This window comes from Akebia trifoliata, chromosome 7, assembly GCF_017979445.1.
Source record: "Akebia trifoliata isolate Shusen 1 chromosome 7, ASM1797944v1, whole genome shotgun sequence".
NCBI lineage: Eukaryota > Viridiplantae > Streptophyta > Magnoliopsida > Ranunculales > Lardizabalaceae > Akebia > Akebia trifoliata.
The window spans coordinates 6,310,088-6,322,208 of NC_141381.1; the positions used below are offsets into that span (position 1 = coordinate 6,310,088).

The 12,121-nt window shown below is 35.5% G+C and overlaps 1 protein-coding gene and 1 long non-coding RNA gene across 8 annotated transcripts in view; one reads left to right on the top strand and one right to left on the bottom strand.

The window, feature by feature from the left end:
- The first annotated feature begins 3,091 nt into the window (after window positions 1–3,091).
- LOC147398128 (zinc finger protein 4-like) lies at window positions 3,092–8,661 on the top strand. 5 transcript variants are annotated; one of them, XM_086447281.1, is made up of 4 exons: window positions 3,092–3,267; window positions 3,444–3,543; window positions 3,872–3,921; window positions 7,553–8,661. In XM_086447281.1, exon 4 carries the CDS (start codon window positions 7,666–7,668, stop codon window positions 8,470–8,472), a length of 807 nt encoding a protein of 268 aa, XP_086303407.1. In that variant the 5' UTR covers window positions 3,092–3,267; window positions 3,444–3,543; window positions 3,872–3,921; window positions 7,553–7,665; the 3' UTR covers window positions 8,473–8,661. The 5 variants fall into 5 exon arrangements, with proteins under 5 accessions (XP_086303407.1, XP_086303405.1, XP_086303406.1 ...); XM_086447279.1 differs by lacking the exon at window positions 3,872–3,921 and having other exon boundaries at window positions 3,444–3,558; XM_086447280.1 differs by lacking the exon at window positions 3,872–3,921.
- A 2,201-nt stretch (window positions 8,662–10,862) lies between these two features.
- LOC147398129 (uncharacterized) overlaps window positions 10,863–12,121 on the bottom strand; it is a 35,479-nt gene continuing 34,220 nt past the window's right edge. For 2 of the 3 annotated variants that reach the window (XR_015179765.1, XR_015179764.1), the window contains 2 exons: window positions 11,338–11,417; window positions 10,863–11,194 (listed from right to left, as the gene is read on the bottom strand). This is a non-coding gene — a long non-coding RNA (uncharacterized LOC147398129). The remainder of the gene's footprint in view (window positions 11,195–11,337; window positions 11,418–12,121) is intronic. The other variant, XR_015179763.1, reaches the window with a different exon arrangement.

The following is a 12,121-nucleotide window of genomic DNA, read 5'->3' on the forward strand; positions in this document are numbered from 1 at the left end:
AAATTATGGCCCAAACATCCAAAATCAATAAAAAGATCCAAATAGAAAACAGAGCCTCAAAAGATATCAATTTCGCTCATGGACTTTTTGTTTTACAATAAAAGGACATTGGGCAACCTTCCATAAGCCTCAATCTTTAAGAAGACTCTCATTGGTGGACCAATTCTCAAAGTCCATTGGTGGATCCACTCTCCATGAGAAATTTCAACTTCTACCTCCTAAATCAAAGTCAATTTAAAAAGCGTTAGGGTATTTTGTAAATATGTCAAAAACTATATGGTTGGCTATCTTACCCTCCAAAGGTAAAAGTACTTGGTCATTTGTTGTCACATTTCTCCCATCTAAAAGGTAATTTTTTAATCTAATTTTTTAATCATGCTTTTTAAAATATTTATTAAAAAAAAAAAATCAAAGCTTTTCTTTACACATGTTATCATCACATTCATACTTTTAAAATACTTTTTCAGCTCTCCGCATTTATCCTTTATTTTTTAGATATTTACAAGAAATCTAAAGTTCACATTTTCCATGTATTTATCTCCCTAATTCTCCCAAAAAATCACTTTTTTGTTTTTCTCTCCACTACCAAGGTTGGGCCACATGGTACAACCCACATAGGATTGGCCAAGTGGCATAGCTCAAGAGGCCCATGACATCTTTTCTCATTTACCCTTGAAAATCTTGAAAAATCCAAAGAAAGTTCATGAAAATCTCATGTCATTTTCTTTTATTTTTAGGGTTGGGCCCTTTTAATCCAAAAATGCTCCCAAAACTCTATAAAAAGACGTCCTCTCCTTTGAGAAAAATCCATACTTTAAGTCTTATTGTCCCTAAACTCTACCCGAATCCCTTCTTAAAAAACCCATATCTTACTCACTTTCTCTCCTATGCCCTCACTCTTTCTTTCCCTTTTTACTCAAAAAAATCTTCATTGAAGGCTTAAGAAAGAAAGAAAAGATCAAAAGTCAAGGTGGGTTTAGACTAGGTTTTTTTTTTTTTTTTTTTTAAGTTCTTGCATAACTTATCATTCTTCTTCCTCTTCAGCTCGCTCGCTCTCTCTCTCTCTCCTCTCTCTCTCTCTCTCTCTCTTTATTTTTTGTTCTAGAAATCCGTTAAGATGTGATGAATACTCTCTCCCACAATGGTTGATTGGGCTCAACCATCATGCAAAGCATGTGAACAAGTTCGGTCGAAATGGTGGGAATTGAAGCCCTATATACCCAATGGTAAGATCTCACAAGTGAGATGACCTTAGTCCCTAAGGGGATGGCACCACTTTGTTCCCTTAAACATTAGTGTTCTATGTCATACACATTCTATACACACTCAAACCATTGACAAAGGTAAAAAGGGATCACTCTCTTTTCATGAATGTGTCCCAGCCCATAGCCTCTTGCACTTCTATCTCATGCATTCTCAAGGCTTAGGTGATAAAGACACTTCCAATGAGATGACTCTATTCACCCCTTAACCAACATTACAATCCCTTTCTCCGGAGAAAATTTATGCATCCATATCATTGTAAGGCAAGGCTTAATTAAAGTGTTCCTTTCTCAATGAGGATGCCTTCATGACCTTATGCCAAAAGACAATGGCCTTTCTTTAATTAAGGGTATATCCCATGCATCAGTTTTCTTTTTTATTTTCTTTAAAAATGGCCTAATTAAAAGTTTATAACCATTTAAGGACGGAGAGAACGGGATGTCTAACACTTTCCACATTCTCTAATTGAATCTTCTTACCTAGACTCTAGGTTGACCACTCCCTTATCCATTAGCAGGGCGTAGTCAAGGGGGCAATTGCCCCCCTCCCCCCAACTTTTAGACACTCTTAGAATTTGTTGATAATTTGATATTGCCCATGCTTCAAGTCAATGACTTTCCCCCTTGAATGTGTTGCCCACCTCCGAATTCAATTTTTTGCTCCCCCCCCAAAATTGATTTAGATACCACCCTAGGGTTTGATGAATATTAATTTGAAATGCCCACATGTGATCAAACAAATTGGTGACATGTCCCCTTTAACCTTGCTGTCACCGCTCTTTCAAAAATTTTAAATGATTAAGACACTCCATCATCTTCTACTAAAAAATTCATATTATTAGATTTGGAGATTAAAGTATATTAATCTTAAGCTTCTCAAGCTTGAAAACTAAACTTTACCCAAGATGTTGAAGATGACTAATTTTACGGAGAAAAATCAATTTTTAGTTTCATGTTGACAATGAGGGTGTTGAGATCATTTTACATTAGCCTATTGTACAAGACTAAGGTCAAGGGCATGTAGACATTTTGATGAATTTGAGACGCCCGATGTTTCTAAACTAAATACATTTCCCCTTGACTTGAATCTTCTCTCGGATTAATGAGAAATAACTTAAATACCATTTTCTTCAAATTCTAACTTAAAAATCCTTGAATCTTCTACTAAAAAAATGTCAACTTGAAGCTTTAGAACCTAACCGTTAAATATAGTTTGCTTCCCCCTAGAAAAAAAAATCCTTGTCTTACCCCTACCCATTAGTGAGTCACTATAATGCAATGAAAATCATTTTCTTGAAAAATTATTTTCAAGTGATCATTCACATCCTTTTCTTATAAGAATAACAACGACTTCAAATCTAAGTGGTAACAAGATTTTCCTTAGTTGAAAATCATGTCATTACATTTAGCATAAAAAATGATTATTAAAGAATTATCCCATTATTCCAAAACAAAATAAAAAAGTATCTTAAAAGAAAAATATTGCAAAATATTTTTTTCTTTTAAAACAGTTTATCGGTTCCAAGTTAAACAACGGATAATGTTAAAATGGGTGATTCTTTCAAATATTATGAATCAATTTGAACCAGGTTTTATTTCAAATTAATTCTTTCAAACCGAGTTGGACTAATTGTTGGATTTAAAATTTTAAGACACTAGATAATACTCATTGTATTGAGATGAATTTTATAGAATTAATTATTATTTTTTCAACAAGAGATGCATGCATATCTGGATAAGATGAGATGAACATGGTGACAAGGCATCATGGCAAGCCATGCATGAAAATAATATAGTTATGGGGAACATGTAGAAAGATGATGGGTTAAATCTGAAAGAGAAACTGACCCATGCACTTAAAGTGCACAATCTTGAAGAGAGAGAGAGAGAGAGAGTATCACTGGTGGGAGTGGGGGAGTTTGGACCACTACTGTTATCTACTGTTTGCTTATTTTCCTCTTGTCTCTCTCTTTTGGGTGAAGAGCCCAAAATTCAACAAACAGTGGTCAGTGTATTATCTCCTTTTCCTCTGACTTCTCTCACTGTCCCCTCCCCTCCCTTAACATTTGCTTTCCCATAATTAAACATCACTACCAACACACACTCTCTCTCTACATGATCTCATCTCCACTTCTTCCCTTTTTCATCTCTTATCTCTCTCTCTTTCTTTTTTGGTTTCAGAAAAAAAGAAAACCCAAAAGCCTGTTTGGTCTTTAGATAGTCATTCAATGAAAGCTAAGTAGCACAATTGAAGGAAGATGTCTACTGCAACTTAAAAACAGTATGTATGCCTATGGTAATCCCCCAAAAATATATCTCATTTTTTTAATTTTTTTTTTAGTATCTAAGTTGTTTGATTTTGGTGATGATCTATTTGATTTGATTCTTTCTTGTGGTTATGCATATGGGTTGTTGAATATGTAGTATGTTTATAAATAATTTGTGGATTGATTTGAAATTGGGTTTCTTAGGTGTTTGCTTTGATCAAATGAATTGGGTCCATTTTTCTTTTGGGTGTTTATTATGGGTTTCTCTGTTTTTTTTGTTTTTTTTTTTCCTTAAATTCTTTTTGGGTATCTTTGATTTGGTTCTGTGATGTTTGTTTCAAGGGAACATGGAAAGGAGCGTCGAAGGACAGATCGATTCGATCAATCTTGGGGTGAAGATTAAGTGATGAATAATTACTACTGAAAATTTTATAGTATTTAGAACTAAGAATTTCCAAGCTTTTGGTTATCTAATCATTTGGAGTTATGGTCCACACTACTACTACAGAATTAGGGTTTCAAATCAACTTGTTTGAAGATTTGACTTGTTTCTAACACTTTCTCCTAAACTAGTTGATTTGAAAAGTTCACATATTTGGTTAACCACAGAATTAAAGTCAACCAATTTGGTTATGCTCAAGATCTTAGTTAGATTAGCTATTTTTGGGACTTGTGGAGGAATTTTGGCTGTTCAAAATTAAATAAAGATGGTTTTGGAGTTTTTGTTGGGCTTATAGGTTTCTATCTTTGTGTTGGGTTGGATGTCTTGGATTAAGACCTTGGTGGTTACTGTTCTCCCTCAATTTAGTAATTTCTTCCCTAGGGGCAATATTTACTTTTATGTAGATTATAAATTAATATTGAATTTTATTTTATTTTTAGGGTTTTTATGAGAAAGATTTTTCGGTTTCTTAGAGAAGTGAGATTGAGATTTGAGAGATTGTAACTCAGTTTTTCATGGAAATAGCAAAAGATCTCTCATTGCCCATGGGCTTAGGCAATCTCGTTGAATCATGTAAATCTTGTGTTTCTTGGTTAGTTTATCGTATACATCTCTAGAACAGGGATCCACACACAGTTTATCGTATATATTAAAGGAGAAATGGAGATTGAGGAGACCTGTCAAACAGAAAAGAAGATAAGGAGAAGAAACAATAAACAAACAAAGAACAGAAAAAACACAAGAACACATTGAGCTGAACTTTACAACTTAAAATCTGAACAAATCAATGGGGATTGCAAAACCGTAGGAAATCTCTTTCTGAATTGTGTAATTCGGAGTGCGGAAACCTTAAAAGGTGTAGCCTTATTTTATTTCAGAAAGAAATAGATCTGAAATGAGAATGTTATTGACTTTTATTTGGAAATGAACGGTATATCCGACTACTGATATATTTCAGTTGTTATGTGGATCACAATTACCACATGTCGAGACTGTTTAAATCTGAGGATACCTTTCACTGCCTCAAGAGTAGTAGCCAAGGAAACTAAACTTTTTCTCCCATAGATGATAATTATTGTATTTGAAAATAAGGTCAAATTGTTGCCAAGTTTATTCCAATCCGGGGGATTAGTTTCATTCTTCCTCGTATGTTATTTACTCATAATCATCCATTAGCACAACCTTAACAAAAAATTTGGGGTTGGCTGAACAAATTTTGCAACTCCATTCAATTCTATTTGAATGAAATGAAGCATTAAGATTCATGTTAGTAGGAGGCAAAGTTTGCTCACTGGTTGCCAACTCTCTGGGTACTCCTTTATCATTTCGTCCAAAAGGAATAGTTCTTCTAATTCCGCGGATTTTTCTGGAACGTTCTTTTCTAGATCATATAACCGGATTTGTCTTATTTGTATTTATTTTGTATGTAAAATGTCACATATTGACAAAAAAAGTTTTGAATTTGAATCTTGTGCCAATGTTGGCTGTATTGTCTTGTATATATAGAATTCTTACAAGAGGGAATCATGGGCAATCTTTACAATTATAGAAAGAACAATAAAGGAAATCGTTACAAAAATAGAAACAGTAAGAGAGGTGATTGAGGAAGAGAGTATAGGCTATGATAATATGTATCTGTATATGCTGTTAGTATGGCATAAAGATGTAGGGTAAAAGAAACACTACACAGGCTGAGTTTCATATATTAGTAACTAATTTACATATTTCTTTTAGTTGTATTTGTATATTCTATGTGTCCATGACTTCTTTTAAATGTTTATCATGGACCTGAGACCTATAAGTTAGGGAAAATTGCTTCCTATTGTGTTCATTCTCATGTTAATCTGAGAACATTCTTATGTTTGCTAAAACTAGATTGACATTTTTATTTTTTCCAAATTGTAAGTCTATTTTAAAAGGCTTTTGAGTACAAGATCTGTCATGCAACAACACAAGTCCTTACCAACTTGGAAAATTAACAAACAACTTAAAACTGGTGATTGCTACCACTGCGGAAGTCTGCTATTAATGAGATCTATTAAGGATAGAAATGTGTTTTGAACCTCAAAAACTTGCTACCGAAGAATACAAGCCCTTACCAAGTTACACAAGTAGCTTTTACAAAAGGCAATGAAGTTAAGTACCTCATTCTATTTGTTGATTTTCTCATGATAGCATACTAGAAAGAGTCTAGTTTTGGAGATAAATAGTATTGATCTTGAGGAAATTTTATGAAGTTGAGAACAACTTCAAAAGGGAAATAGAGTTAGGTCCATAGGAGTATAGAAAGTGCTCATAGTTCTCTAACTGTCCAAAAAAAAAAAGTGAAATGTATCAGATGATTAAGATCATCCACGGGTCACTTTCCATGGAGATCACCTTGGTGGCAAAGTCACCAAATTGGGTGACTTTTTGAAGAAATCATGTTTTAATCACGATGAAATCAAGACTTCTTCAAAAAGTCACCACATAAGTTGTAATAAAAATGATATAAACAAATTAGATCCTAAATTCTCTCTCTCCCCTCTTAAACCCCATACCCTCTCTCCTCTTGGACTGGTAGAAGCGCAACTCGCGAGAAAGAGAAGGGTAAGAAGAATATGATCATTTTGCCGATGAAGCATCAAAGAATGAGGATAATGTTGAATTTGATGTTTTTGATCGATTTATGAATCCTTAATACTTTCATAATGTGAATGAATAAACCTAGAATATGTTGTGAATTTGTGATTACTTTTTGTGGGTGTATGGATGATAACAATATGGGATTTGATGATTTATTATTTTAGTTTAGTAAGGGTTTTGATGATATAATAGGCCTTGATGCTATGGTTGTTAATTTTAAATGTTGTCACGATGTCATGTATTGTTACCTAATATTACACCTTGCTGACTTATTTTTTAATCCTGACTTGGTTACTATGCCTTATGAGACCTTCAGGACAATGCTTTTGGTTAGAGTTCTTTACAACTCTTATCACATGAATTACATGTATTAAACAAGATATAGAGCCTTGATGTGAAACCAAAGAATGACCTAATTAATTTAACTGTTTAATTAAGAGCCTATCTCGTGATATATTCTGAGTCATTCAATTGACTTGATGTTTTTTGAACCAAGAACTGAATCCGATTAAAGAGATGAAATTAAAATTGGAATTATGCACTTGAGGGGGCTGGCTTCTCCCTTCTTTCCTTTAATAGCAAAAATCCCTCTTAGGCTCCAAACCCATCATGGATTCTGGTGGGGTGCGCTTCAGCAGTGATTGGGGTTGGTCTACCACTCACAAACCATAGGATCCTTAAAGATACAAATCCCTTTGATCACACTTCTAAACGAAGTGGTATGTCTTTCCTTAATCATACAATCCTAATGCAACCTTTTAACCCTGCTTTTAGCTATATAGTAACTTTATGCGTGTATGTGTGTGCGTGAATGTGCTTTCTTGTCTTATTCGACTTTTGCCAATGTTACTGCCATGCAAAAGATCAAAACCATTTACAAATTTGTGATCCCTATTGGGATTTTTCACTTTTTCAAATTAACATAATACATGTTTTCAATCTCTCTTATAATGTAGGTGAAGAAAGAGATAGTCACCATCTATATCGTCAGGCGCGACTGAGTCTTTATAATTACTGCTCATTTAGATTCAAGAACGAGATCTGAACCTTACTTTACGATAACCAAGCAATGAAAAAGACAAATTCCGACATTGAAGCAGATGTTCCATCAGAAGAAGAAACCGATAGCAGCCAAATCGCTTCCAATATATCCATCCAAGATACCTCAGATCCTCCAAAAGACACCACTAACACTACAACCTCGTCCTGCCTTACAAATCTCATAAATCTTCAATCAGGTCATGGGTCTGAGTCAATCTCCCTTGACTTAACTCTCAGCTACAACACTGGTGATAAAAACTTATTTGACACAAAGGAATCCATGGAACTCTCATTATCGAGCACTAGTGGTAGTAACGAAGCTGCCCGAGCTCCAGCATCTACAATCCCAAGAATTTTCTCTTGTAACTATTGTCAGCGTAAGTTCTTCAGCTCACAAGCTTTGGGTGGTCACCAAAATGCACACAAGAGGGAGAGAACACTCGCGAAGAGAGCCATGCGAATGGGTATCTTTTCCGAGAGGTATACAAGCCTAGCTTCATTACCCCTACATGGGTCCGCTTACCGGTCCCTTGGGATCAAAGCCCATTCCTCCATTCACCATAGATTTGCACCACCACCTGAGAGACAGCCCCTTGAGATTAGAGGGGGTGCTAGGTTTGATCATAGTTACTTTGGGCATCCGGTGTTCATGGAGAATGACGACGTGGAGATGTTCTGGCCTGGGAGTTTTCGGCAAGTGGGCTTGGAAGGTGGTGGTAGTCATCCGGTTCCAGGTTTTGAATTGGTGGGAAGTTCGAATTTGAGTTTTGCAGCGGTGGGTCCACCTCAAGAGACTGATTCGTCCTCCACGCCAGATCTTACACTGAAACTTTGATAGGTTTCTGTATTTCCTTCTATGCATTATCCTCTATGTACATTGAGATATACCACTCGAGCCATGCGAGCTTCTCGTTTTTTTTTTTCAATTTTATTTTACGTGTGTCGTTGTTTTAGCATATATATCTGATCTTGTACCGGAGATTTTTTTAGAATGATTTTCCAGTCTAAATGCTTGTTTATGTTACTGAACATGCTGGTTGTATGGTGGAGAGATTCGGTGATTCGGATTCTCATTGCCATTATATTTTTTTCTCTCTCTAAATTTAGTAGGATGGCGATGAAGATTCGAGTCTTTGCTCGCATTTTTGGTTGTAGAGACATTTTTTTTAATTCTTAGATACAACATTATAAAAACTGTATTGAGATGGATGAAAACTAGGATAGATATGATTGATCACCTAGTCTCAATTGCACTCCCATCACTTAAAAAATCCACATTGCAATCCATTGAAACAATTGAACTTGAGAATATAAAAAAAAGAAATTGCACTTCTTTGGAAGCTCAAATCAGTTGAAGTATAGTCTACCTCTGTGGGAAGTTTCACTCCTTTTCGTTCAAGTTATCAGTGGAGAGAGAAAGAGAGATGGTGCAACTGATAGGAATTTAATATATATATATATATATCAGTATCCATGTACACACATATCTACTAATATATCTACAACGTGTTTTGTTCTATGTCGGTTAAAATTTTTGGATTGAGCTGATTTTTGGTTTGGATGATCTCTATGACGAGGATATCACCCTCGCCAAACATCAGCTAATTCTAAAACTTTTAACCCCATATATATATAAAGTATTTTTTTCAAGGTTGGGATGCAATCGATGACTTTGATCTACAAGTAATGGATAACAAGATAAATTAGAAATAACTGCATTTGAGAAAATGTACTTGTAATTCCAGTAACGATAAGTTAAGATAAAGTCAGTTAAGGTGGTTTGGGAATCTTCAACGATGGACGAAGGTTGGTTACAGCCACAGAAACAATATTCAAATTGAAGGTATTTTTAAGTTAAAATTCAAGTCGCATTTTAAAATCAAATTTAATAATTGTGTGTGTTAAGTTCCAATCCCCTGCATCTTCCACAACCCAATAGCATTATTTAAAATCTTGGTTAGATACTTCCTCACCTGATAGTCATAGTCTCATAGAAAAGGTGGAACTAATACCACTTTTGATGCAATGGGAAGTATATCACATTCATGCACAACCAATATAAAACACATGAAATTAACTTGTGTTGGTTGTTAAACGAGGGAGAGAGGTTAATAAAAAGTGAGTGAATTTCACATTTTGGAGAGAAATTGGTTTATTTAACAGCTTAACATCCTCATTTGTTAACAAGACAAATCCAAACACTGAGCTATATAAACTGAATGATGCATACGAGCAATGTAGCAAATTTCCTCAAATTTGGGAAGATTTTTCTCTGAACCAACAAACTTAGGAGAAGGCTATGCCGAGAGACATTTATTAGAGTCAAATGTTTCAGTCCGATTTCAGCATAAATCAAAATATCCCACCAAAACATATTCTGAAATGACACAAAATTGTTCTTCACCATTTACAAGCAAGCAAGCCAACCAACCCTCATTGCCCAAGCACAATTAGTAGAGGTTAAGCTATTTGTCCCCAAGTAAGAAAGGACAAGAAAAATGTGCACCCACCCTTGGAAACAAGTCCGACTTTGAAATGGGCAACTCGCTTCAAAATTTTGAAAGACCCCTGTTCGTACTATGACACGTGGTTTTTCTTATTTCATTCACATCCCTACTTTTTCATCAGTATTTTTGTATACCTCCTTGAAGATGTCTTGTAATCCAAAGAAGGGGGTTCCTTAAAAATTTTGAAGCAGCCTGCCCGCTTCAAAGTTTTTCCCTTTGGAAACTCCACACTATGAATGAGATGGCAATCAATTCAAGCTGTAGTGTTCCAAATTAAAACAAGATTCAGGACCATATTCATTAGGTTAGGTGTCAACGTGTTTAAAACACCTTGGGCTCTTAAACAAGCCGTTCAGACAGACCAATGTGTTTATTTCCTAACCAAATTATCGACACTTAAAAGGAATAATCTGACAACTTTTCGGAGACACACAAGCCAACCAACAACCCTTGTTTCCCAGGCAGTTTTCTGGATATTAAATACCATTGGATGGATTTCTTTTTATTAGCATTTGAAGCACTTCACATTATGGCAGATCAGAGTTCAATGAAACCTCCCCTTATATGATGGGATGATTAAGGAATTGTGTCGTAAAGAACCTTACATCCATGCCCCAATCCAACCACTTGAGAAACATGTGCTTCTAAAAGATCTTTCACACTACCCAATTCCCAAGTTAGTTCTATACATGTGACCAACTATCAGGAAAAGAATTGCAATAGCTAAATGATGATGACCAATATCAGTCGGCGACATTTAGCCGAAAGTAACAGAGGACACAAAAATGTGAGCATACATGCATGATCCATGATCCGGCCAAAACACAATGAAATTCCTTATAAAGTCTCCGTTTTTAATGGAGTTGACACTCTAAATAAGGTGGCAGAAATCAATTCAAGCCATAGTGCACTAGTAGCAAATGTGCAACCCCCAAGACCATGACACAAGCAACAAAAACCTCCAGTGAAGTCCTCCATCATCAGAGCTCAAAGCAAACCAGCGGTTTTCAGAGCTGCTTCGAAATCCTTGTCACACTGCCAATTGGATACCTGCACGTGCATGACATCAATTACAAGAAGGTATTTAGATTGCAATAAGCTGGAAATCCATCTTTATGATGAAGTGTGTAAATAAATGGATCAACTCTCTCCAAATGCCAACATTTAAGGTAAAGTAAAACTTCATATATTACCTCGGCTACTTCATTCCCAAAATGCTTCTGGATTTTTTCCATCAACATTTGATCCTTACTTGTGCATAGCAAATTAAATACTTCTCCAGCAAAACCAAATTCGAACATTTGTTGTTAGTTGTAGAACAGATTTGATAGATGTACTGAGACAATGGTTTAAAATAAGATAGTTACCATTGCCACACCAACTGTGTGCAATTCTTTGGTGATTTACATAGGAATTGGTGTGGCATTAGTAAAAGTTGGTGTGGCAATAACAGCTCTCTAAAATAAACAGGGCATAAAATGGGTTAGACTTTATCTGAAATCTGAGTAATGTAAACCCAAATTAGCAGGTATGGATCCTTGGAGCAGAGCAGAATAAAAAACCAGTAGAATATGGTTTAATGTCCCTTGATGCATCAAGGATCAAGGTCAGATACAAGCCCATCCCTAAATCTACTCGGATCCGAATGATATATTACTTTGAAAACTATAATATTTAAGGGTCTGTTAGTCTAGGCTTTTTTTGAGCTTTGAGCCGCAAAAGCCATGTTTGTTAGAGGTGCTTTTGCTTTTTTTTTCGCCTTTATGGAAGCCAAAAAGCCCATTTTCAAGAAGCTGGTCTGGGGTTGCCTTTGTGCGCAAGAGCTAATGCTGGAAGCCAAGACCAAAGAAACAGCTTGGGTGAAATACCCTTTTTACCCCTCTTTTAAATTCAACATAATCAACGAAACAGACTCCTCTATTGTTTTCACTCAGCAGAAACCATCGAACCCCCGGGAACCAAAGCAAAAGGGGTTTA

What these genes read in the sequence shown, in the direction of transcription:
- LOC147398128 (XM_086447277.1), top strand. Translation starts at nt 7,666, where the DNA reads ATGAAAAAGACAAATTCCGACATTGAAGCAGATGTTCCATCAGAAGAA.